At 43.9% G+C, this 27,785-nt stretch overlaps 1 protein-coding gene across 2 annotated transcripts in view; it reads left to right on the forward strand.

Annotated features, from left to right (window-relative positions):
* The first annotated feature begins 562 nt into the window (after positions 1-562).
* LOC117403401 (angiopoietin-related protein 7-like) overlaps positions 563-27,785 on the forward strand; it is a 99,405-nt gene continuing 72,182 nt past the window's right edge. Inside the window, exons 1-3 of one of the 2 annotated variants that reach the window (XM_034921440.2) lie at positions 563-786; positions 5,755-5,842; positions 27,031-27,725. In XM_034921440.2, coding sequence (XP_034777331.2) covers positions 27,369-27,725 — 357 coding nt within the window. In that variant the 5' untranslated portion in view covers positions 563-786; positions 5,755-5,842; positions 27,031-27,368. Of the gene's footprint in view, positions 787-5,754; positions 5,843-13,406; positions 13,504-27,030; positions 27,726-27,785 lie in introns of those variants that run through there. The other variant, XM_059024328.1, reaches the window with a different exon arrangement.

Raw genomic sequence — 27,785 nt, forward strand, 5'->3', positions numbered from 1 at the left:
TGTCAATACTAAATATGAGATGGCCCTTTGTATTTGGTGATGCTGAATATGCAGTTGTGAAAAGCAGACAAGAAAAGCTCAGAAAACCTGCTCAATTGCCATTTGAATCTGACATTGAGAGGATTAGAAAGTATACAGTACAGAAAACAAAGTCTCTTTTAAATGAAGAGTACTTAATGTGGGGAGAAAGCGAGTATAAGGAACTTTGTGATTTTGTGGTTTCCAGAATTACTCTCTTCAATGCTCGCAGAGGAGGTGAGCCCAGTAGAATGTTGCTTACAGAATGGAAAGATGCCGAATCTGGAGTGTGGATTGATGAAAATGCTGCTGAAAATATTTCAAATCCAGTTGAAAAGGCTCTACTGGGGAAGTACAAAATAGCATTCCAGGCAGGAAAAGGGTCGAAACACTTGGTTCCTGTACTTATTCCAAATGACTGCCTTGAAGCTCTGAGAAAACTAAGTAATGCTGACATACGATAAGAGGCTGGTGTAAACCCATTAAACCAGTTCCTCTTTCCATACACACGAAAATCAGAGGACCATGTAAGTGGATGGCATGCTGTAAATGAGATCTGCAAGGCTGCAAAAATAAGTAATAAAATAACAGCAACAAAAATGCACCATAGAGCCTCTACAATTTACTCAAGTCTTGAAGTCCCAGAAGGAGAGAGGGATATATTTTACCGCCACATGGGTCACTCACGGGATATGAACCAATGTCCAATGGCTGTAGCTGTGATTACCAAAGCTGGTAAATACTATGGCAACCTAGAGAACAAACCACGTAAGTTTAACTTGTTACAAAATACATAATCCAATAGTTAAATATAAATTAACTGGAAAACAATACTTAGCCAATAAGATTATCTAAGATTTATTTGTTTAGATGTAAATAAAATGTTTTGGCCAAATTCTTATTTTTTAACAGTACTTAAGCAGAATAACAAACTCTTGTAGTTATTAATTTAAAAAAAAAGTAAACGCTGCTCATTAAATATCAGGCAAAAAGCATTTGATTGTAAACCAATCATACAGGAAATAAGCTAATTTATTCATGATTTTATTAAGTATTAAGTATAATGATTATCTCTGAGTAGACAAGAGTGATGTGATGGCAAGTTGTTTACATACAGGTATATAATACTGCTTTTGTCAATATGACTCTTTTAAGGAAAAATGAAAAGCCAAGAACCAAACAGACTTTTAAATGAGAAAAGAAAGAACAGGTGTAGTTCTTTTTTTTTTTTGCACAAAGCCAGGTTTGTTATTTATGTCATTGACGATGATTAATCAAGATTCATTGTTTTTTAAGGATGTTGATTTGTATCTTTAACATCGGTACATACAGTTGTAGTCAAATGTTTATATACCCTCTGTTTCCAACAATGTTATTTACCGATGTATTAAGTGTTAAAAAATATTGTTAAACTATATTTACACGTCACTGATATCTCTTGTGAGTGTGTTGAACACTCAATCGTCTTACCAAGTGGTAGTTAAAAATCTGGTGAATTAACTGAGTTAGGGCACAGGGTACCAATATTTATGACTTAATCTCTATGAAAGTCAATGGAGATGGAGGCATAAATATTGGTACCCTGTGCCTTCACTAATTCACCAGATTTTTAACTACCACTTGGTAATACAAATGAATAATTCTGCATATGTGTTACTTGCTCACAAGAGTATACCACTCTTTTGAATAACTAAAGAAATAAAGCCCCTACAAAATTATCTATTTTGGAATTTTGTTCGTTTGTGTATGTTTTCACCAAAACACATTTTCTTGAAGATTATTTTTTGTTGTATACTAGTTATTTTAAGATGTGGCAAATTAAGAAATTAAATAGGTCGTTCTCTCTTACTATTATTTCACATTTGGTCCTGATTTAGCAGTGACTTCAAACACCAGGCCCGCTCTGTAGTTTCACTATTAACACCTTTATCAGTTGTAATTAAGATTTAGTAATGTATTAAACGGGTATCAGCTGAATTCTTAAAGGAAAGCAGAAATTCAGAGGAAAATACAGAAAACCAGAAGCTTTACCTACAAGTAGCTGCCATAGCAATGTTCTCTGGTGTTTCTTTCTATATTAGGCTCAGAATTTATATGTTTTGAGCAATTACCCTGTACTGTCATAATTATTATTTTTTTTTAATAATTAACTAATTTGAAGAACAAGCAAATTCTTACTTTTTTTGTTTATTTCATGAAATGCTTTTTAAACAGGTCGTAGCTACGTACAATGGAAACGAGATGAAACTACATTAGTGAACTCTCATTTTACTACATTAGTGAAATCTCATTTTAAGGGTGGGTGGAGGATGACACAAAATCAGGTGCCAAGGGTTCTTTACCAGGTAAGAAAGATCTGCATTTAAAAGCCATTATGTGCACATTATAATACTAATTAAGTTTTCTTTTGCACCTCATTTTTTTAATAAAATCAATGCCAGGGACACAGTTCAAAACTGCTTCTTACACAGCTGTCTTTTCACAGAGTTAGAAAGGGATGAGCTAGGAATTGTAGCTGGCCAATAAAAGTGCACAGTCGGTGCATTATTGATGATCAACAGACCTGTAAATTAATTTCAGGCAGCTTTGATACATTTTTACGAATTAGGAGGTCAATGGAAGGAAGTACACATAGTGGGCTCTATGTATCATTGATTTTTCATTCGTATTTTGACTTTTCGTAGGTTTTTGTGAATTTGTAGACATACCTGCGATGTAGTAAAGCCATTTTGACTCCCGTAACATAGTTTCGTCACTGTACGGTAGTTTAGCTACGACTTCCTTTCAAACTACTTTTGTATGCAAATGTATGAATATCATTATAATGTTGAAGGTTCGCCTTTAACCTTGATGTACTATCATTTTCTCCTTACAACTGCGGTTTGAGCCTGTTATTTTACGCATGCCTTTCACTGGCGTAGATTCAACTGGCTGTTCGTATGTGAAACCTCCTGCTTAACGTTTGCCGGGTATATAATTACTTTAAGCGCATTAAAATAATAAAATAAAAAATATATATATATTTAATAATAGTTTATATTAAATAACAATGACAATACATTTTGTTTTGGGTTATTTTATATTTTAATGCGCTTTAAAGTTCTGTAAACTTACACAGCACCCAGCCACACCTCCTGTGTTGCCTACGAAATAAGTGAAAACAATGAATGGTGTTATTGTAGCTCAAATTGAACTAATTAACGCTTACGCTAATGCTATGCTATTATTTCAACCCAGAATTGGCAATACTGACAGAGAGAATACGGCGACCAAGATTTTTCAGAGCCAGAAATGTTTTTGAACATCTGTAAGATGCAGAGTTTAAATTAAAATTCCATTTAGGTAAGCAATCAGAACACAAACTGTGTGCTTTAATGCAACCTGATGTGACCAACCATACTAAACGCAGTTCAGCATTAACAACTGAAATTAAACTAATTAAATCAATGAAAGTGTAGGGAAGCAGAGAGTACAAACATGGTAAACTGTAGAATTACCGTTCATATTTACAGTGGTAAACCTCAAAAACCTCAAGTACAAAAATCAGTGGTACACCGTATATAGAAACAATCTTAGTTTTATTTATGCTTGCCATTTTGGGGGAAATCTTTCTTTCAGATCTACGTTTTTGTTTGTTATCGCTGTGCCCATGGTCTTGCACTGCACATTCATTTTGTCATAACACATTGTTACATTGTAATGTTTCTGTACTACATTCTTCATTGCATTTTAACCGGCTCATTTGAAGTAATCTGAACAGGAATGATGCTTTTTAATTGTCTAACAGCAGAGGTTAAATCATTTATTGAATCTCGAATATCTTTCAGATAATTCATGGAAACACTCAAGACATTTGTCTTGATTAGCTGCAAAATTGGCAACTGACTCATTGACATTGGACATAGACTAATATTAGGTTGACTTTCGTGTTTTGTGTTGACTTTTTGTTTCCATTTACTTTGACACCTCGAAAGCGAGGAGGTCCCAAGCGAAACTGAAGCACATAGCCGTTTTGCACGGTGGCGAGCACCCAGGAATCTGCGGTGCAACCATGCCAGTACTGCAGCTGTTGTGCCGAAAAGGGGGTCTGAGGGCCTTCAGGGGCCATGCTTGAGCGGCTGAGGCTGGGGCTGGGCAGTTTGGGGTGAATGTTTAGGGCGCTGGCCCTGAAAACGTCTCCAGTGACGCTGGTTTGTGGACTGACCATGACCTGCGTTCCCTCTGCCTGCCGGTTGGGCTCGGTTACTTGCTGATGTGCCCTTTAGATGATGCCTTAGGTCACCGAGCGGAGCCGTGGGGACTGGAACTGTTCTGGTGACAGTTCGAGTCTGGGGAGCTCGCCAGCAGCTTGACCTACCCCATGCAGAGGCACGGGGAGGCAGCAACGTGGCCACCTGATGAGATGCCTCGCGTTCCCGGTGGGATTTTTGCTCCTCCACAGCTGGCCCATAAGTATGTCCTGGGGATATGGGCGCGTCAAGCAGCATGGCCTTATCCGCATCAGGGACTCTGGTTTGTGTCAGCCACAGCTGTCTATGAGCCACGATTAAGCTAGCTAGGCTCTGGCCAAGGGCTTGCCCTTGGAGACTGGAGATCTGCAGCAGCGTTCTGGACAGGAGATGCAGCTCCGTGACCACAGGCTCGGGGAGCGGGGCCTCGCGCACTACATCATCCAAATATGCGGTCAGCACACTCGCTGTATTAGTTAAGCGAGTTGCCTGCGCTTCTGCTGCGTAAGCTCGCTTTAAATGCGTCTCCGTCACTCTGCATTGAGGGTTTGGGCACGCCGGGTCTCTAGCAAGACCACCCACTGACGGGGCCTTAACCAGGGCCGCAATGGTGGAGTCTACCGGGGGGAACCCCGCCAGGCTGAGCTTATCCGCGTCTTCCAAGGAGGCGAGCGTGTGGCCTGTTTTAGTACACTAGGACCCGAAGCCGAGCGATCCCAGGAGGAGCTTACTTCCTCCATGAAGTCTGGGAAAGCCGGGAACCTTTGAGGACAAGAAGCCAGCGCCTGTGTCCCGAAAACGGACCAGCGTGGTTCTGCCGCTGGCATCCAGGGGACCTGCAGGAAAGCTGAAGCACGTCCCATGAGTGCCGAGACCGAGCTGCTGGACAACGGGGTGGTACTGGCTTCTGAGGCATTCTCAGAGCCAGGCTCTGACCTCAGCAAGGGTCTCACCCACTTGCATTTCAGAGGAGAAAGAAGCTCCGTCCCCCGAGGCTGCTATGGATAGCGTATCCTGCTGCACCAGCGACCCTTCCCACCCCCCCTGCACTCCCTTGGGGGAGAGGGGTTACGGCAATTGGGGCTGCAGCGGGGCCTGGACAGGGGCCTGGGCCGCTGGTGCCTGTTTAGCCAAGAGCTCCAGGACCTGGGCCATCTGGGCCTTGAGGTCCATAATGTCCCTCGTCTGCTTAGAACGCTTCACCCGTCTCGCTTGCAGAGATGATGAGTGACTGCGGGGGGCCTGCGCATTGGGAATGTCCAGCAGGGAGTCCTGGGACAGGTCGTCTGGGGCACCCAGAGCCGCTGACAGTCCTGCCGTGGAGGACACTGAGCTCACCCTCATGGCTCTGTCTAAACAAGCCTCTTTCAGTCGGGGCTGAAAAGCCTCACAGGCACTACATGCCACGTCCCTCTCGAGGGCCATGGGGCATGTGGGACGCCCAAGCACCGCACGCAGAGGGTATGTAAACTTTCTTATGTTCTTATGTATGCTTGTCCTCCTGCAGGATGTTGGCGTTGCAGGCCGTACAGGGATGGAACCCCGACATGGGCCTGACTTTGTGCATTAACACTGAGGCACTGCGTTGAACACTGGTAAGTGCTAACGTAGTGTGTACACTCACTAGGGTTACAGAAAGGGTATTAACACTGCGCACCGTGCGCCGCATACCGTGCAGTACCGTATGAACACTAATGTAGTACCAATTTACGTGTGCACCGTGCACTATGTACACCACGTGCACCGTGTATGCTGAGCCCCGTGCGCACCAAGTATCCTGTTTTACACTATATGTGAGTGTGGCAATGCGCCCCGCCCCTGTGTGCATTTGTGTGTTGTGTGTTGCGTGCGTGTGTTAATGTTGGTGTATAGTCATTGGTACACGGGATATAAACGGGTCTGTGTTTCACGTGTATTTAAAAAGTGTAGATTTGTATTTAGGCACGAGGAGAGCACAAATCACTTCACGTGCTGGTTAAATGTAATATGTGAGCACGGGGTTGCACAGAATTAATTCACGTGCTGGGATTCAAGTGAATAATTAATTAGTAATTGAATCCCAGCACAACAGTATATATAGATGCACGTTTCTTTCACTCAGGGTTGGGTGTTCGGTGAGTGGAGAACGGGAGAGAGAGAAGGAGAAAGTAAAAGAAAGCAAAAGCGTAAAGATAAGTGTTTTCACTCACCGTGTTTGTTCGTCCCTGTTTGTTAGTGTCTGTCCGTTTTGTCTACCTGTTTATTTTGGCGTGTAGTGCCGTGTCCCGTGTTTTTGTGTTTAAAACCTTTTATTTTCTGTTTATTAAATGCTGAGCTCGATCACGCGCCCAGCTTATACCAAACCACATCTCTCTGTTTATTTATTTCCTGCATCTGGTCTGACGCCACCCACTCCGGCCGTCTTTGTGACAGTGAGCTATATGCTAGGTTGAGCAGTGCTTACGCAACGAGTGCAACGTGCACCACGTGCACTGCTTGCACCATGCGTCCCAAGCGCCATGCGCACCGGGTACCATGCACTGTGTGCACTGCGTACCGTGCAGCACCATGCGTTACCGCACTAGAGTGGTAGAGTTATTAGCACGTGTGCACCACGTGCACTGTGCGTACCGAGCACCGCGCACACAGAGTACGGAGGGCAATAAGTGTACTGCGTACCGTGCAGCGCTATTGTGCACTACCGCTGAGGCGCTGGGCACAGTGTGCCGGTTACATTAAGCACCTGTGCTCCGAGATAAATATATCACGGGCTATGCGTGCGCCGCGGTACCGCAGCACTGGGGAGGCCGCTACGCAATGTGCCTACCCTAACCGCTTGGTCAACACACACACCTGGTCAGCGCGTAACGTGTACCGGGGGGGACGCAGGGCCGAAGCCGTGGTGGGCGAGTTTAAGCAGACAGTAAAACACGGTAGAAAGATAGCAAAGGTAGAGAGAGTACACCGTTTGTTTACAAGGCCTGACTCACTGAGGTGGACGGGCCTGTGTGGCCGGCAGGGTCTACTCGACAGTGGGGATGCGGCAAGGCCTAGCCCCGTGGAGGACACGTGTACTATCAGGAAGAATAGACAATCATTCACGGATGACTGCACAGGCAGTCGCTCACATACGACAGACAGATATAAAGAGCGGCCTACCACTCAAGTGGGGAGGCCGCTGAAAGACAGAAAGTCAAAAAGGACTCTGTCTTTTTTAAGTCGTTGATTCCAGGAAAGCGGCAAGCTGGCTTTCAGCACGAATGCAAGGGAAATACAACCGAATCGACTCGAGAAGCTCTTTTCTATCAACACGCTCAGCTCAACACAGAGGTCTTACCATACCATCTTGTGACGGGGTGCCCGCTTCCCCCTGTATATTTGTATTATGATTTACTGTTATTGATTGTATTTTGTATATTCTTCTGTTTTGAAAAACGGCTGTGTATTGGTTCAAATGCAGTTGTAATAGTGTTTGGCTAGGATGGGGTTAATTCCCATCCAGGGATGATTGTTCAGGTGCAGGTGGTCAGGAGTTTATTGATTGTTAATTGTGCAATTAACTCCTAACCACCTGCTATATAAGCCCAGCTCCAGGCTCATTGTTTGGTTGGAGTTAGGAGAAGGAACAGATACAGAGTTTGGAGAGTTTGGAGAGTTTGGAGAGTTTGGAGAGTTTGGAGGATATAGACAGCAGTGAGAGAAAACGACTGCTACCTTTGTTTGGTTAAGGTATTCGTTCTGTTTATTTCCGGTATTCTAGCTTTCTTGTGTTTGGCCCTTGTGCCCTTTTATTTGTGTTTTGAAAAGTTCATTTTGTTTAATAAAAAAACTGCGTAGCCACGCAGTGTTTTGCCCCGCATTCTGCCTTTGGTGTACTGCTTTCCTGGAACCTGACGTCACACACATCACCACATCAGCCATCCTGGGATCAAACTGGGATCAAACATCACCACATCAGTCATCGTGGGATCAAACAGCGCCTCGGAGGACTCAAGCCAGGAGCAGTATTGTGGGTGCCTTATTTTAGTTTTTTTTCTTTGAGAAGAAGTATTATTATTTTTTAATATGGGAAGGATCAGCCGCAAGAAGCAACAGCGACAGCAACAGTGGCAGCAGCAGCAACAGCAGCAGCAGCCACCCCGACAAGAAGAGCCATGGGTGGAACCGTGGGAAGTCTGGCCCGGGTGCACCTGGTGCGGCCACTTGGAGCACTGCTGGTTGGACTGCCCGGAGGTGTCTCCAGACTGGTGCGGTCGCTGTGAGGGTTCTGGACACAGCTGGAGGAAGTGCCCTTTTGTGGGACCGGCAGTGCAACAGCCATTGCAGCCTGCACTGGAGGAAGAGTCCAACGTAGCTTCACTGCCGTCTGCTGTCTGTCAGGTCTACCTGGTGGATGAAGAGTGTTCTGGTTGCAGCAAATTCGGGCACACAGTGGCCATTTGCCCCTCCCAATATCAGGGAGAGGTGTTGGCTGCTCGAATGAGCCAAAACAAGGCACCCCAAAGAACCCAGAAAGAGCCGTCTGGAGAAGGGCCGCCAGCTCTGGTGCTACCAGAGCAGATTACTTCGCGGGAGATTTGGTATTGGCTGGTGGACCTCGATGGGGACATGAAGAGGGACCTCCCAGTGGCGATTAACGTCCTGTGGGCTCGAGACAGGAAAACGGTGAGAAGCTTGGGAGAAGCAGCACCACCCAGAGTCCTTCCAGGACATTGCAGCCATGGTGCTTGATTACCTGGCTGCAGACATGGGAGGGGCTCCACCATTACCAGTTTTATCGGGCAGTGCCTTGCTTACTCCAGAGCCCATGAGGGAGGAGCCCAAGTATCTATCTGCCGCTTCCTCCACCCCCACCGGAGGGAGCAGTGCAGGAACTGCCGCTCCCTCCATCACCACCAGAGGGAGTAGCGCAGGAGCTGCCGCTCCCTCCACCCCCACCAGAGGGAGTAGCGCAGGAGCTGCCGCTCCCTCCACCCCCACCAGAGGGAGTAGCGCAGGAGCTGCCGCTCCCTCCACCCCCACCAGAGGGAGCAGAGCTGGAGCTACTACTCCCTCCACCTCTAGTAGAAGGAGATGTTTGGCAGTCCCCACCTGTGAAGGAAGACAACGGGCTCGTCAAAGTCTCAGCTGAGGAAGATAGCCCGCTGGATGAAGTTGCACCGCCCGGGGATGACTGCTTCGCACCGCTCAAGGATGCCACGGCCGCTCCACTCAGGGATACCACGTCTGGATCGCCTGGGGTTGCCTGCTCCTCAGCATCGCCTGGGGTTGCCTGCTGCTCCGCATCGCCTGGGGTTGCCTGCTGCTCCGCATCGCCTGGAGTTGCTGTGTCTTTTGCTTCTCCTAGAGTCGCCAAGGGTCCTGCTTCGCCTGGGGTCGCTGAGGGTCCTGCTTTGCCTGGGGTCGCTGAGGGTCCTGCTTTGCCTGGGGTCGCCGAGGGTCCTGCTTTGCCTGGGGTCGCTGAGGGTCCTGCTTTGCCTGGGGTCGCCGAGGGTCCTGCTTCGCCTGGGGTTGCCTGGTGCTCCGCATCGCCTAGGGAGCTACCAGTTACAAAGTACGAGGGAGAAGTGGAGCTCCCGCTGCCGCCTTCATGGCCAGGGGCTCCCCTCCCAGGTGCGTCTCCCGAGGGTCCACTGCCGCCATTGCCTCCTGAGGGTCCGCTGCCGCCGTCGCCTCCTGAGAGCTCTGCATCGACTGGGGTCGCTGAGAGCTCTGCATCGCCTGGAGATGCTGCCTGCGCGCCACTGCCATCTGGGGATGCCGTCTGCGAGCCATCACTTTGGGGAGCTGCCTGCTCCGCTCCATCTCCCGGAGTTGCTGTCTGCCTTGCATCAATGTCCAGGGATGTTGCTGGCCTGCCTTTGCCCGGGATCGCCGGGTTTCCACTGCCTGGGATTGCCAGGTTGTCATTGCCCGAGGCAGCTGAACTATCTTTGCTTGGGACCACCGGACTGCTTGTGGGCCCAAGGCAGCCTCCATCCCCACCTCAGGAGTTTGACAAAGATATTTGGGACTTTAGGGGGGGAGGTGGCCATAGGGCCATGTGTGCTGTGCACAAGGGGGGGGGCAAATGTGACGGGGTGCCTGTTTCCCCCTATATATTTGTATTATGATTTACTGTTATTGATTGTATTTTGTATATTCTTCTGTTTTGAAAAACGGCTGTGTATTGGTTCAAATGCAGTTGTAACAGTGTTTGGCTAGGATGGGGTTAATTCCCATCCAGGGATGATTGTTCAGGTGCAGGTGGTCAGGAGTTTATTGATTGTTAATTGTGCAATTAACTCCTAACCACCTGCTATATAAGCCCAGCTCCAGGCTCATTGTTTGGTTGGAGTTAGGAGAAGGAACAGATACAGAGTTTGGAGAGTTTGGAGAGTTTGGAGGAGATAGACAGCAGTGAGAGAAAATGACTGCTACCTTTGTTTGGTTAAGGTATTCGTTCTGTTTATTTCCGGTATTCTAGCTTTCTTGTGTTTGGCCCTTGTGCCCTTTTATTTGTGTTTTGAAAAGTTTATTTTGTTTAATAAAAAAACTGCGCAGCCACGCAGTGTTTTGCCCCACATTCTGCCTTTGGTGTACTGCTTTCCTGGAACCTGACGTCACACACATCACCACATCAGCCATCCTGCCACACATCTTGAGAGGGGAAAAAGAGGTAAAACAACCAGCAAACTGCTGCTGATTCTGCATGCCACGCGTGCCATAGGGGCGCCAATCCGTACTATGTCATCAAAGCGAGCAGACACTTTGCACATGCGGCTCTGCTTTACCCAAGCAGAATCCTGGCCAACGCAAGAGTCAGGGTGTGTTCACAGAGATCATTCTGCACAGATTCTGTTAAAATGTTATTTGAAGCCATTTACACTCTAATTAAAAACAAGTTATAATAATCAGAAGAATTACATTTACAATTTTAATTTTAATTACAACTAGTACCTGATTATCAGTGCCACTCTGCTGTCCCTTATGAAAATGAAGTCCAGTTGTATACTTGTCAAGTATTTCGTTTTTGGTTTTATTCGAGTCCTGATTAAGGTTTTATTATGTAGTTTTTATCTTAAAAAAAGATTCCCCAAATATCAGTAGTACTATATTTTTTGACATAAGTATAGTTGTAGTTTAAAAGAAAAAAAAAAACAGTTAGCAGACATGCTAGGGTTGAGGAGATGGTTAGCTTCTATTGCAGCGCTGGCATAATGTGTGCTTGTTTTGTTTGTTAACTAATTTGTGTTACAACGTATGTTTGCTTATGTTGAAATGTGTTCATGTGACAACAGTTATGCCCATTCACAATTAAATTGCCTCCTGAATAGTGAGCACAGTTCTTTCAAGAAACAAGTGTTGTCAGAAAACTTATGACTTTATTTATCTCTGTGGCACATGAAAAGGGGGCAAGGCAAAGCCCTGCCATAAACGTATTTGTTTAGTTTAGTTTAGTTATTTAAAAACAAAGATATTTATTTATTTATTTTGGAAGGCTCTACCCCTCCGCCTCTGTGCAGTTTATTATTTTGTGTTTGTATTATGATTTATTTATTTGTATATAATGATGGAGAAAGCCATGTGTTTTGTTATTGTTTTGTTTCTGGCAGAGGCGAGATTAGGCAGCTTGTCCTCTGCCAGTGTATAATTAAAAACCTCGTATAGAAGGTGGTCACCTGCATAAAAGCCTGCAGCGCTCTGCACTCGGTGTGGGAGTACAGAGAAGTACGAGAGTACGAGAGTACAAGAGAACAGTGAGAACAGTGAGTTTAAACAAAACCTATAGGAAAAGTGAAGGCGATTGCCCAGCCTGACTTATTGTTTGTGTTTAGTGTTTGTGATTATTTTGTTTAAACTTTTATTTTGCTCTGTGAGCAGCGTTTTTGTTAAAATATTTTATTTTCTTTTTGTTTAAATAAACGGCGTTGCAGCGCCTTTGCACCGCAATACTTGCCTGTTTGTTTTTCTTCCTGCATCTGCCCTGACGTCCCCACTTGGCTACCCTGTCACACGTGGTGTCCTGCGTGGGATTGCAGCGCCAGAGTAGGTACTGCAGGTACTTTATTTATTTTTTATTTTTTCTAAATTATTGTTGAAGAAAAATGGGAAGAAAGCAGCGGCAGAAGTAGCAGCAGCGCGGGGCTGGTCACAAGCCCCATCACGTCTCTGGCCCGATGGATGTCTGCATGACCTGCTTGAGGGGGGGAGAAGTGGTGTTTTGAAGTTAGCAAGGTCGGGCACGTGTCGCCCAACTACTACCACTCCCCCACCTCAGGAAGAGGAGGTAGAACCAGGGCTACAGCCACAGGAGGAGGTTAGCTGGGAAACCCTCCTCCATAGCATGGGAGTGCAATATTGTTACTGCCCCCTCACAGAAGAGGAGGAGCCTCTGCCGCCTTCGCTGCCAGAAAGGGAGGAGCCCCTTGCCGCCAGAAGGGGAGGAACCCCTGCAGCCTTCGCCGCCAGAAGGGGAGGAGCTGCCTTCGCTGCCAGAAAGGGAGGAGTCGCCAGAAGGGGAGGAGCCCCTGCCGCCTTCGCAGCCAGAAAGGGAGGGGCCTCTGCCTCCACCATCACCAGAGTGAGAAGTGCTCCTGCTGCCTCCTTCATGGCCAGGGGCTCCCCTCCCACCGTCGCCTCCCAAGGGTCTGCTGCCGCCGTCGGTCTCTAAACCGCTCGTACTGTATGCTAATTATTTTCCTATTTGCTCAAAGAAGCTTGCCTTGGCTACTTCCAGCAGCTATTAGATAATAAAGGATTACTTAGTACAGCCTACGGCTAGTGTCTGTTTCCTCAACGAGCCTCCATAATACGTTTAGCCGGATGAGGATAAACCACTCCATGTTTCGAAGGTGTGTGGTTCTTTCATAATTTAGACAAGCATGGTACTACATTCGAGGAGATATTTACACAACAACCTCATGTCCTTTAAAAGTCAGTATTTAGAACACAGTGACCTCCACCATGAACTCCATGTTGGTGTGAATATTTGGTTCAAATAAAATTATTTGCAAAATTACAGAAAACATTTACTGTACATTTAGGAAATAGTTGTGGTCACCACTACACATAAATGTTTAGGTGACCTTGAAAGGTAAGCTCTAAACCCATTTATTAACGTCCATTCAACTACAGTATCTGAAGTGTGCTATCATTGTGCTAGCTATAAATCCAATTACAAGGATTACAATGATCCTGCAGCCCAGTTCTGACATGACCACGTCTTTGTACAGAATGATCTGAGGAGTGAACACCTTTGGGATATAGAACATACCTTCCTACCGAACCTTACAAGGTAACTTTTTGGTATTGCCTTGTTTAATGTACAATGTTATGCTTTAATAATATAATTTTGTTACTAAAGTTCATGTATTATGTTTGCTCAGGGTGGTATCGTCAAAGACAGGGATTACTTGCAAATTACCAATTGAGGTAAAAAGTTAACTATGAATTGTTTAACCATTTTCATTGCACATACATGACAGCTGGATAAAAAAAGGATTTTCTAAAGTTATCTAGTTTTGTATTTTTTTTTCTTCTTCATTTTATAGCATGTAACAATAAATCTGAAATAATGAATCAATGTATCAAACTATGAATCTGGTTTTGTTTTTAAATAGTAAAACGTTCAGTAGAGGTGTTTTTTAGTAGAATTAATTTGTTACAGTTAGTCTTGGTGATATACTGCAGCATCGCCAAAACCTTAACAAAAAAGTTTGAAAAATAGCTTTGGCTTACCATTATAACATACCTGTGTACAACACAACTCACACAACTATGGAAATTTGGTGTTTTTACAATACAGCAATCTTAGCCTCTATCCTGTGCACAGAACAAGTGGAGGGGCTGCCAGACACAAACTATGTTTCCATCAAATAAAATTTTGTTTTCCCATCAACGCAGCACATTTCTATTCAGATGGGGCACTTAATTAAAACTAACGTCAATCAAATACTCGACAGCTATGACCAAAAGATTTGCATCACCTAGAATTTTAGGATTGAGATATAATAACATTTTTAAAAAATGAACATAATTTAGATATTTTATTTAACATCATGTAATGAAATAAACTACAAAATGGTATTGCAAAAGTCTACCGGAAGCTACAACAGTAGTACAGTATCTCGTTAGATTTCTAAATATCACATTTTTCCATTTGTTAGTTTTTCATTATGTAAAACTACAAATCGGTATGTAATTCAATATGTTAACATTACATTATTCAGCAGGTTTCATTCGACTTAGTTAATTCTACAGAGTGATGCAAAACGTTTGGCCATAAATGTAATTTCCCCCCATAATTATCAAAAATAATTATTATTGAATCACCTTCTTTTGTAATTAAAAAAAAAATGTAAAAATTTGCTGGACGAGCCCAGACAGAGCAGTTAATTCAGCTTCAGTAGCACGTATCATATGTGTGTTATTTAAGTTGAATTAACTGCCCTGTTCGGGCCAGATCGGAGGGTATCTGATACTGGACTGCCACTGTCAGCTTTATTATTATTATTAGCATAATGATTACTGAGAGGCACAGAGACAGTAAAGCTTCATTATCTTAAATTACTCCAGTTGTTTCCTATTTCGTATCTGCCTGTTCGGTCTGTTAGATTTTGTTGATATGCGGAGCTGTTCTTTCAGCACAAGAAACAGAGCTTGGGAAAGTGATAACCTTGGGAAAGCGATAACTAATATTGTTTTGGTCTGGAACCATTAAAGTGAAAACTCCTATAATATTTTTTTTATATGGAGCCTATAGATAAGTAATTGTGCGCTGTAGGATTTAAGTCGATCAGACCCCTTTCTTCTTTCTCTCTTTTGAAAACATTGCTTTTCTCTATTAGCAAGGAGTGCCTCCATGATGAGAAAAAAAAAACTTGTGCTGAAAAATAGCTTTTTAAAAGCTCATAACACCTGCTTTCCATCTATGCTACTAAGAACGCGATTTAAGGTGCACCTTATGATTAGCACTGTTTAATAAATACAATGTGCATACCATTCCCCTCATTAGTGATATCTTTCCACATCATTTGAATATGTTACAATGCATTAGGCATTGCTAATGCTAATCAACCTTATTTTTTAAGGCATGTGTGTTAGCCTGCACCTTATGCTTTAAGGTGCACCTTATCTAGGTTGATGAATAAGGATTTCAATAGAGTGCACCTCATCCTAGGATAAGGCAACCTTAAAACAGAAGAGCCTTTAGTAAATGTTATGCCGTGTAGAAGAATTTGATAGGGACAAGACAAGCTCCTGGCAGGAATATACCGAGAGACTTGAATGTTTTTTTTTTATGTAAATGACATTACAGAGGCGGAAAAGAAGGGTTCTGTGCTGTTGAGTGTTTGTGGCCCTGCTACCTACTCTACATTGTGTTCTCTGATAGCGTCCTTTTTACCTATACAGCTTCCTTAATGCAATTTAGTGGATTGTTTGCAATGCCATTTTAACCCTAAGTCATCTGCAATTATGCAGCGGCTTCATTTTCACCAGTGTAAACAACAGCCAAGTCAGACTATTGCAAGTTACATTGCTGAACTTAAAGTTATCAGTGCACTGTGAGTTTGGGGACCAGTTGGAAAACATGCTGCGTGATTGGATAGTCTGTGGCGTGCAGAATGAAGCCCTACAACACAGCTTTCTGGCTGAACCCCAGCTAACTTTCAAAATGGCTAAAGAGAAGGCCCTGGCCACTGAAACTGCATCAATGAATGAACACATGCTCTGCTCTGCAACAACATCCACTGAACCTACATCAGCTGAAGTTTATCAGACAAGACATGATAATAATAAAATGGGGGGAAAGGAAATATGAAAAAATACATGAAGTCAGCAAGCCCTGTTTTCGCTGTGGTGGAAGTCATCAGCCCACTGAATGCCGTTTTATCACAGCGGACTGTCGTTATTGTAAGAAAAGAGGCCATATCGCTAGTGTGTGCATGACAAGAATTATGCGGCGACCTGATTCAAACATTCAAAATCCTAAAAGGTATAGACAATGTCAACCCAGGGGACTTCTTTGACTTGAAAAAAGAAACAAGGACCAGGGGTCACAAATGGAGATTAGATAAAGGGGCATTCAGAACAGAAAATAGGAGGCACTTTTTTACACAGAGAATTGTGAGGGTCTGGAACCAACTCCCCAGTAATGTTGTTGAAGCTGACACCCTGGGATCCTTCAAGAAGCTGCTTGATGAGATTCTGGGATCAATAAGCTACTAACAACCAAACGAGTAAGATGGGCTGAATGACCTTCTCTCGTTTGTAAACTTTCTTATGTTCTTAAGTCAAGTATTTCTGTCGCAACAACAAAAGCAGAAGAGACACCAACACCCAAGGACACAGCATCAAAGTTCACGATCCAAACAATGGTTTATTTTTGTAATCCCAGTCTGGCGACCACAAAGAATAATCCCTGGCAATACACAGCAATGTTGCCACATCGCTTCCCTTCTGGGGCGATGACTTGGTGTACCGTGGCTCCACCCCCTTTCTAGATGGCCGACTTCCACCTTCCCTGGAATTAATTGTCAGACCATCCAGTCCGGGGCACTCTGTTCCCTTTACACAGCGCCCTCACAGGTCGGGAGGGGGATTTATAACCAAAATTCATTCTTTCTCTGTCACAATATGTTAAGAGCTTGCCGCGGCCCACCAGTTACCATCAAAGTGTACCCCGCTGTCACTCCAAAATTCCTAAAGGCACGCCCTCTTCCATTCACTGTACATTCCAAGGTAGATGAGGCCCTGGACCAGCTTGTGAAGCAAGGGGTTCCAGCCAGTACACCATTCAAGATGGGCTACACCGATAGTTCCGGTCACAAGAAGGATGGTAGCCTGAGGCTCTGTGGAGACTATCGCTGTACTGTCAACACAGCAGTCAGACCTGACGTCTGTCCACTGCCCACATTAACTGAACTTTTTTTACATCATTAGCCGGAGGGGCTATTTTCACAAAACTGGGCCTCAAGCAGGCTTATCAACAGCTACTTCTTGATGAAAGATCAGCAGAACTATTGACAGTCAACACACACAGGGGGCTTTTCCACGCCCTACGATTACAGTTTGGAGTCTCGAAGGCTGTAGCCATTTTTCAACGCTTCATGGACACACTACTCAAGCAGAGCATGACAAGCGTCTCCAGAAAGTTTTACGACGTTTCACCCAAGCGTGACTACGTCTACAGCAAGAAAAATGCATTTACGCCACGAAACAAGTGGAATTTCTGGGTTTCCGTGTTGACAGACCAGGGATCCGACAGACCAATGAGAAGGTGAAAGCGATTCAAGATGCCCCTACACTACGAAATAAAACTGAGCTCCAACCATTTTCTGTGACTGTTACATTTAATAATTGCTTCCTACGCAATAAGGCAGCCGCTCCTCCGCTCCTCCAACTGTCACAGAGCCCCTCGCAGGAGATCCCCTGCACTCAGGTTCCTGCGCCGACACCCCATAGTTGCTTCCCTTCTCTGCAAGTGGGAAGGGTGAAGCGCTCAAGGCAGGTGAGGGACATAATAGACCTCAAGATGCAGATGGCCCAGGTCCTTGAGCTACTGTCTAGGCAGCAAGCAACTGTGGCACCGGTGGAGGTCCCGGCCCTGATACCACTTGCACCAGCTCTGGTTCCTGGGTCTCCCATAGGAGCCCAGGCCGAGCCAGAAGCACAGCCTTTGATGGTGGAGGAGGACACGCTGTCTGTAGTGGCCTCCTGGGGTGAGGGCTCCTTCCCCACGGAGATGGAGGTGGGAAAGGAACCGGCGCCGTCGACGCTGCAAACTTTTTGTAGATCCCCTGGGTGACACGACAGAGCCCCGCCGGTCCATGTTTCGGATGCAGGCAGTGGCTCCCAGACCACAGTCCTTCCCACCGTTCCCTGATTTTATGGAGGAGATACGCTCCTCTTAGGATCAACTGGCGTCAGCGCCGAGTGTGTTGAAGCAAGCCATTCGGCTAGCTTCATTGAAGGGTGCAGAAAAGCTTGACTCCACCATCGCGGCCTTGGTAAAGGCTCTGCCAGTGGGGGGATTGCCTAGGGACCGGATGTGCCTGAATCCTCAGTGCAGGGTTACGGAGACACATCTGAAGAAGGCCTACCCAGCGGAGGCGCAGGTGTCCCGCCTGGCTAACACGGCGAGTATACTGACTGCGTATTTGTATGGCGTGCTCACAGAGACCCTGCTCCCACAGCCGGTGGCCACTGAGCTTCGACCTCGTTTCAAGCACACTGCTCCAGATCTCCGGTCTTCAAGGGAAAGCCCTAGGCCGGAGCCTGGCAAGCCTGGTGGTGGCTTGCAGACAGCTGTGGCTGTCGCAGGAAGGGTGCCTGACGTGGATAAGGCTGCGTTGCTGGACGCACCGATATCCCTGGGACATACGTTCGGGCCAGCTGTGGAGGAGATCTTATAGCGCTCTCACCTTGATGTTGTACTGGAGGCTCTCACAAAGGCCCTGTTTGAGCCCATACACTCCATAGAGTTGAAGCATCTGTCTATGAAGACAGCCTTCTTCTTGGATTTCACCTTTGCAAAACGGGTCAGTGAGCTACAGGCGCTGTCTGTGCACAGCACCTCTATGCGGATTTGGGACGATGGCAGCAGGGTGTCACTGTGTATAAACCCTGCTTTACTCCCCAAGGTGATCACAGCCTTCCTCATGGATCAGTCTGTGGAACTGGAGTCTTTCCATCCACCTCGTTTTCTTTGGAGGAGGATAGGAGATTGAACTTCCTCTGCCCAGTGCGGGCGCTGAGATATTACGTTGATAGAACAAGGGCTCTGCGTCATTCTGACCAGCACGGGTTATGGACCTTAGGACAGCCCCTTTCAAAACAACGACTGTCCCACTGGATTCTGGATATAGTCTCTGTGGTGTATGACAGTGCTGGCTTACCCCCACGTGGGAGAGTAGCTGTGCACTCTACTAGAGTGTTGGCTACCTCTTGGGCCCTCTTCAGAGGGGCCTCACTGTCCGATATACGTACACCGGCTAGCTGGGCTACGCCGCATACATTCTCCAGGATCTACCGCTTGAATGTGGTAGATCCTTCTTTGCCTTCATTAGGCACAAGCGTCCTTGAGGTTGCACGCTTGCACCGCTAACCTTGGGTTAGGCGGTTCTGATGCATCCCTCATATACTGCCATTCCTTCTCCCTCGCGACGGCTCTGGTATACTTTTCCATAAGTACTGTTTTGGTGGTCATCTTCGAACTGAAAAGGAACGTTAGGTTACTTACCATAACCCTGGTTCCCTGAAAGAGAAGACCACCACCAACCAGCGAGGTCACATCGGTCGCCCTCAAGGCTTCGATGCAAAAAGAGAAATGGCTTTCGTGGAATGACGGTTTTAACCCCTCGGTAGGCAGGACCAAGGGCGTCATCCCAGGAAGGGGCCTATCAGCAGCTCTGGTATAGAGAGTTCAGAAAATACCTACCAATAGGCAGGCATATCCCATACGTAATGTTTTGGTGGTTGTCTTCTCTTTCAGGGAAACAGGGGTACGGTAAGTAACCTAACGTTCTTACTATCCAGCTACACTGTGGAAAAATACTTTTAGTCTTAATATGGCTTTATTTTTAAAAAATCATGTATAGCTTGTGGAGTTCCATTTCGATTTTCATAAAAAGGCCATATACTATAGAAAATGTTTTAATTAAAAATATTAGGCTTACATTGGAAAATATAAAGTATTTATATAGTTGTTTAAGTCCCCAGTGGGGGACACTGCTGTTGTACCCTTGAGCAAGGTACTTTATCTAGATTGCTCCAGTAAAAACCCAACTGTATAAATGGGTAATTGTATGTAAAAATAATGTGATATCTGTATAATGTGAAACAATGTATAATGTGATATCTTGTAACAATTGTAAGTCGCCCTGGGTAAGGGCGTCTGCTAAGAAATAAATAATAATAATAATAATAATAAGTCTCTGTTGTACACAGCAACAAGCTTTAAAAACATTATCATGCACTTTACTTACAGTAACCAAGAGAACTCCTTTTCCCATTCTCCCCGATATTTTTGCATTAGTCTGCTTCTTTTTTTTTGCTGGAGTGGATGGATGCATCACAAATTTAAAAAACAGTTTAACGAAGTCATCGTTAAAAGGATCACTCCCCAGCGCAAAAGCCATGAACAAACGTGCAACAACGGCCCAATCTGTTTTCGTTCCTGTCTCAGTGGCGCAGCTGATGCATAGTTCACACACCTTAGTCTCTGTAAGTCGCCTTGGATAAAGGCGTCTGCTAAATAAACAAATAAATAAAATATATATATATGATCTGTTTCTGTGCTTATCTTCAAAGTCTTATTGGCTGTGGTCAATAAAGTAAATAAGAATAGCTGTGTCTCTGATTTTTAAGTTTTTGTATAGTAATTCAAAGTAACATTGCAGTTAAAATGGAAGGCTCTTTTTAATGCCAACCCCATTACCATTAAAGATTGTACAGTATTTATCGAAATTACTTATGACTTCAAGGTAATGTTGCATTCTACCCCCTGAAAATACATTTTACTCTTTCATTGTTAAAATTAGAGGGTAAGTTACCCCCAGACCCAAACTGACTTCATAATAGCACACAAACCGGCAGTTAATGAAAATGACGACCAGATTTCAAAATGTTACTGATGAAAACAGAGACATGTTCGTTGAAAATCAGGAAAATGCTGCCACAAGAAAAAAGATGTTGAGTGATATACATTTACTAAAACTTTTAGTAATAATGTAATTGAAAGAAAATGGCGAAAAAAGTAAAATTCATCAAATACCAGTACAGCAACTCGACAACATTACGGTACATTGGGAAGCAAAGGTATTTAAAGCAACACAAATATGAAAGTTCAATTACGGGTAACAAAATGGACTTCACAAAAATAGTATTTTAATGGACCCATTGGCTACACGGCTACAACATGTATCATTTTAAAGCTAACTTTCTCCAGATCAAGATTAGTCCTGTTGTACTGTGCCACTTTGTAAAAATTACGTATGAAAAACATGAAAATTGTGGAAATTACAAAAAAAACTCGAAATGTACCCTTGGTCATACAAAAGTGGTATGGTGGGTTGTTGAAACATGATCATTTTAATTTGATACAATTGAATAATTTAAAAGCCTAAAATATTCACCCTTTTCACCCCAAAAAGGGGTAATTTTGACTATAAAATTAGCAATATGTGGCAATTGTTAGTTTTGTATTGAAGACTGTTGAACAAAATGCTTAATTCAATGTGTAAAACTAAATACACACATCTTCCTGATCATATGAAGCTGGGCATATCAGAGTCTCCTGTTAACAGCAGTGTGCCCTTTAATGTTTTATGTAACTTCCAGAAGTGTTCCACTGTACTTAATGCTGCATATTTCAAAAACACAATGAAGAAAAAGTCACATATACATGTAATACAATGAGGGCTCATCCTCCACCGTTATTTTAGTAATGCCTACAGAATTAATGTTTTGTAATATGGCATTCTGGTATTTAACAATACTGGTTCAGGCAGTAGTGTTAAATTTGAGTTTGAAAGAAAACTGTAAAAATTAAAGGACAGAGGGGCAGATGACGCAGTTAGTTTGCAGCTAGAGCAAATACAGTACAGCTGGTTGTAGGCACATCTGAATAATGTAGCTATATTATAGACCATACAGATAATGTATGCTTTAAAATCATATATAGATTCAGAAATACAGACATACATAAGAAATAGGAGAGTTGTAACTGCATAAGTATTTATCAGATTTTCAGTTGTCTTCAGAATTTTTACTGACATCAGCGATATTTAGTCCCATGTGAATCGTCCATTTCGTTTTAACCCAGATAATTTTTCCAGTGGTCCTCCACTTGTTTTACAGGGCATCGGGACCTCCTGTAAAATTTCAAACTCGGTCGTCATGTGTTTTTGTAGTCCTGTGTGAATCAACCATGTCAGTGTTATGTTAGAATTAATATCAGTATTTATGAGTTATGTGCCTCAATGCTTTTTGTAGAAGAAGACAGTGATGGATGCTTTCAGCGATGCATTTGAAAATATGTTTGGATGCCTACCCCATGCCTCAAGTCGACGCACTTCTCGAAAGACTGGGAACGGCTAGGTTTATCTCCACTCCGGACCGGACGAAGGGATACTGACAGATCCCATTAACCCACAGCTCTAGAGAGAAAACCGCATTTTCAACTCCTGAAGGGCTGTTTCACTTTATAGCCATGCTGTCTGGGCTACATGGTGCGCCCGCTGCCTTTCAGAGACTGATGGAGCAGGTCTTACACCCACATTGTGAGTATGCGGCAGCATATATTGACAATGTGGTTATCTACAGCTCCACCTGGCGAGAGCATCTGGCTAGGATCATGGCTGTCCGTCATTCTGTAAGGGTAGCCCAGCTAACAGCCAACTTGAGGAAATGCACATTTACCAAAGCAGAAGCTCAATATTTTGATTTATAATGAGAAATGGACAGGTGAAACGCATTGTCACCAAAGTCCAGGTTTTGATGAACGTGGCAATCCCCAAAACCAAGTCGCAGGTGAGGTCTATTGGGGTTAGCCGGTCATTACCGAAAATTCATCCCCCAGTATACTGCAGTGGTCAATCCCTTAGTCAACCTCACCAAAAAGAGCGCTCCAAATTTAATTAAATGGTCAGGAGAATGTTAGGGGGCGTTTGACACTATCAAGCAAAGACTCTGCCAAGCCGCCACCCTCATCACACCAGAATTTAACAAGAGATTCATCCTCCACACCAATGCCTCGGATGTTGGTCTGGGGGCGGTTTTGTCCCAAAAGGTTGACAGAGTAGAACACCCCATCCTGTACCTCAGTGAAAACATGCTCCCCTGGGAGTGCAACTACTCCGTAGTCAAAAAGGAGTGTCTGGCCATTAAATGGCCTACTCACTCTTTACAATACTACCAGCTGAGACATTCATTTGATCTTGTCACAGACCACACCCCGCTCAAGTGGTTAAGCAGGATGAAGGGCTGCAATGCCAGATACTACTGAGTTATCCAGGCATTGCGGATTATTTTTCCCAGGAGGGGGGAGTAATGGGAAAGGTAGATTTAGCCGAGTGTTCCTTCGACTCCACTCTGAGTGGTGGGATATGTGACAGAGAAAGAATAAATCTTGGTTATAAATCTCCCTCCGGACCTGTGAGGTTGCTGTGCAAAGGAAATAGAGTGCCCCGGACTGGATGGTCTGACAATTCATTCCAGGGAAAGGTAGAAGTCAGCCATCTAGAAAGGGGGTGGTGCCACAGTACACCAAGTCATCACCCCAGAAGAGGGAAGTGATGTGGCAACCGCGGATTGGAGGAGAAACAGTTGCACTCAATAACCAAGGGGGCGTGACTGATGGTACAAAAGGGGACGTGGCTAAGCGATCTGTTACTTGTTTATGGTTGAGATGAACCTAAAAGGACAGAGAGTGAAGTTACAGTGAGTGTTCAGTGTTTGTTTGTTTGTCGGATTCTAATTGTACTTGTTTGTTATTATTAGATGGCTAACATGTACCGGGAGCTGTCGCTTGTAAGGCCAGCACCAACCCGGACAACACTTCACCATTGTACACCGATAAATTGTATTTCACCACTTGCACGTAAACCATTCACTCTGGACTTGTGATCATGTGTGTTAATACTTGTATTATTATTTCAGGGCTGCAACCCGTTGTTTAGAAACAGTGCAATACACATTGCTGTGGGGATTATTCTTTGTAGTTTCCAGACCAGGATTCTAAAAATAAAACCTGTTTGGATTGTGAACTTTGTTGTCTGTCTTCTGTTTCATAATCGCATCTCCTCTAGACCTGTGCACTTCAAGCCACTTTGCCACAAAGTGTCATAGTGCAGTGGTGCTCAAACTGGGGGGCGTCAGTAAGGGGGGCGGCGTATGACAATGAGCAAAATACAGCTAATTAGTCCAAGTTCTTACCTCTCAAATGAGCCATTGACGATCACTCTAGGAGAACCGGAGAAATTATATTTTAAGAGGCGAGTGTTGGCGAACCTGCAGTGAACAGGGCCGAAATGGCGGCTTCCATGTAAAAAAAAAAGAAAACACTAATATTTTACTGTGTGTTTTTCCTGCATTTAATGTTAATTGCGTATTTTTATTAATTATCATATAATGTTTATAAACTAATGACATGGGGATGAAGTCCGTTGTCATGGCTACATCCCAATGCAAAAAACAACGTGATTAGTGATTGGACGGCTGAGAAAAAATATCCCATAGTAATGTTTCTTTGAGTGATGGTTCACAAGTGAACAACACAAGGAATTGTAAACAAGGGTGATAATGAAGAACAACATATTAACGCCCCTGCTGGACCAAGCACTTCCTCAGCTTCTGTTTCTACTGCTTCCATTGGTAAACTGATCTCCAAATCAAAAACTAAAATGCATAAGTACCAAGAGGATTATTTAAAATTTGGTTTCACTTACACAGTTGTGAATAATGAGGAACGACCACAGTGTGTTGTTTGTTCAGACATTTTAGCTAATGACTGCATGAAGCCCGTGAAGCTTCCGAGGCACATGCAAACAAAACACCCAGAGCATGTCAGTAAAATCATTGAGTTCTTCAAAAAACAAGCGAAACAATTGAAAGGGCAAATCAGCTTGCTTGAAAAGCAGGTCACTATTGCACTGGAAGGGAGAGCTACTGGGGAAGTTATCTTCTCTCTGGTGATGTTGGTATATGCACTGATGGGGCAGCTGCATTCGTGGGAAACAAGAAAGGGTTCAGAGCCAATGTAAGTGCTGTTGCTCCAGGTGTAACATTAACACACATATACAGGGAAGCACTAGCTTCAAAGAAATTGCAGCCCGAAGCAAAGTGCTACAAGATGCAGTGAGTGTTGTGAACTTTGTGAAAGCAAGAGCATTGAACAGCAGGCTGTTTTCCATTCTTTGTGGTGAAATGGGTTCCAAGTATGACCAGCTTGTGCTCCACACAGAGGTGCGCTGGTTGTCTCGCGGAAAAGTACTCAGACACATTGTGCAGCTGAGTACTGCAACCCCACACTTGCAGCACACTTTATGGATGAAAAATGGCTTGTAGTACTGTGCCACCTGACTGATATGTTTAATAAACTCAGTGACCTTAACTTGTCACTTCAAGTTCGGAATAGTAAAAATTTGCTGCTGTGACTAAGTGTCTGCATTTCGCAAAAAAACTTGAAAAAAATCAGTTTCAGAATGGAAACTGAGATGAATTCCTCGAGGAAAATTAGTTGACATTGTTTCAACTCATCTTATTCATGACATTGTTTCAACTAATCTCGAATTGCTTCAGTGTCAATTTGCGGATCAATTTCAATAAACAGAATTTATGCTAAGAAAAGGGGGCAGCATATAAAAAGTTTGTGCACCACTGTCATAGTGTATCCAGATCATGATCCCTCCTGCAACAAAGTGGATGTTCTGAAACGGGCTGCTTTGTTGCTAGAGAGAGCATCATCTGGGTACACTGCTTGTACAGTAAAACAAAACCTCTTTCTCCTGGTGATTTAATTATACATTTTGTATTATATGTCACTATGGAAATGATAATAATAAATGCTGCTGACTCTGTTTTTCAAAGAGATGTCAGGAATTATTGTTATATGAGTTTTTTTGTGATGTTTGCAATCATTCTTAGTTTTTGCATTTTACTTACTTTAGTTTTGAAAAGCTTTAGTTTACTCGTAAAGTAAAGTACAGTTCAGTTCACATTGTACTATGGTAACTTTTCAACGACTGAGCACCAAGAGTTGTATTAATGCTATTATGGTCTCAAGGCTACAGGACGTGTTCTTCTGGAATATAATGGAAAATGTAACTTTATTAAACAATGCCGATTTACATTAAGATAAAAGGAGAGGGAATGGGGAGAGAGACAGAAGACATATACGGTACTTCCACATTGGTTTCATGTACCATGTTCTGTACATTATATGCGTATTATGATAGATATATACACTGCCTGGCCACTTTATTGGGACATGTATACCCAATTGGTTTTGGCATTGCCCTAAATTAAAGATCCAAATTAGGTTGATCAAGAGATCCCTATAAAGATTGCAACCAGTCCTCCAGAAATGGGAAGAGGTAAAGATCTACCAGCATTCAAAAGAGGCATGATTATAATGGGTGCACATCTCCAAGACATTGGAAATGTATCACAAATGGTTAAACAAAGTGAAAGAGGCCACCAGAGAGACAGCAGTGGTTGCATTTTGTTTATATGCTTATATGTTTTTCATCAAGGTTCATAGTGCTGTAATTATTTCACCTTTGGGGCCCATGAGTTATTCGTCAATCCTAATTCGTGGAATAACTACAATATGAACATTCATGGTGTATCCTCTCTATATGTAAAAATCACTGTAGTTTTAAGTGGTGTTGCTGGTTGTTATGTGGTTAATGTGAACTTGAAGCGTTACAATGTCACCTTAAAGAGGTCTTCTCAGATTGCTGCAGTATTTACTGTTCATGTTTATTTTTTCACGCCAGCTGTCCGGAATGGGAAAGCACCACCTAAATAATACGCAGTCACATAGTTTTTAGGTAGTGTGCTTAGGGTATAAATTGACTTACACAAGTGGAAACATTAACTGCAACAATCTAAGAATATCGTTTTAAAATGAGCAACAACAATTCAGTTTGCAAGTGCACAGCCTAAATATTGTATATTTACCTTATATTAAAAATTATAGGTAACAAATATCCAAAAATATACATGATAGTTCTGCATGTGGAGAGTTAAGCCATGTCTTAACACAGACATACAAGTAAACATACAGTCATTTATGTTTCTGTTTTTTTTTTTTTTTAAGGCCAGTGAGATGTCTAATTCTGTTTAAAGAAACTGCAGGAACATCACTGTCTTTGTCACAACAAAAAGGAGCAGGTGATTTGTGACTGCTGGAGAAACCACACATTCAAACACAAACATTAAGTCTGGTCCAGTAAATGCAGAAGAAGCCTCGTCGGACAACTCTCCCAGGCAGAGTGGAGTACTGGAGACTCTGGAAGCTGGAGATCTAAAACCAAATACATTTGGAACTGACTGGTTCTCCTTTGTGCAGAAACTGCCCTTCATTGTGACTCTGTTTGCAGGAGTAGGCAGGCTGTGAAGCTGGGGGTCCTGTTGTTGCCTATCAGGGTGAGGATTATGAGGCCTTTGCTATTGAAAACTCTTTTCATATTTGGCCTGTGGAGTGCCCACCTGGTGATGGGTAACGATACAGAATTCCACGAGAACAGCCATCGCATCAGCAGTGCTCTTATCCAATGTGGGGAGTACAGTAACCAGGCGCTGTCCAATGGGAAGTGCAGAATCACGGCCACTCTGCCACAATTGGACGAGCAGCGGTGCCCGGATATGTTCCGCTGTACAGACGAGGTCTCTTATTGGCTCCACGAAAATGAGGAGAGAAAGCAGCAGATTCTGGATCTAAAAGAGACCATATCTGAACTGCAGGAGGAGCTTCGAAACCATCGGCACCGCATCAAAGTGCTGGAGCTACAGGTAAGGGCTGGACCTTGTATATGCTATTACAATTAAAATTATGTGTTTGCGTGCAGCTTT

The sequence above is a fragment of the Acipenser ruthenus genome, chromosome 5 (genome assembly GCF_902713425.1).
Source record: "Acipenser ruthenus chromosome 5, fAciRut3.2 maternal haplotype, whole genome shotgun sequence".
In the NCBI taxonomy this organism is placed as follows: domain Eukaryota; kingdom Metazoa; phylum Chordata; class Actinopteri; order Acipenseriformes; family Acipenseridae; genus Acipenser; species Acipenser ruthenus.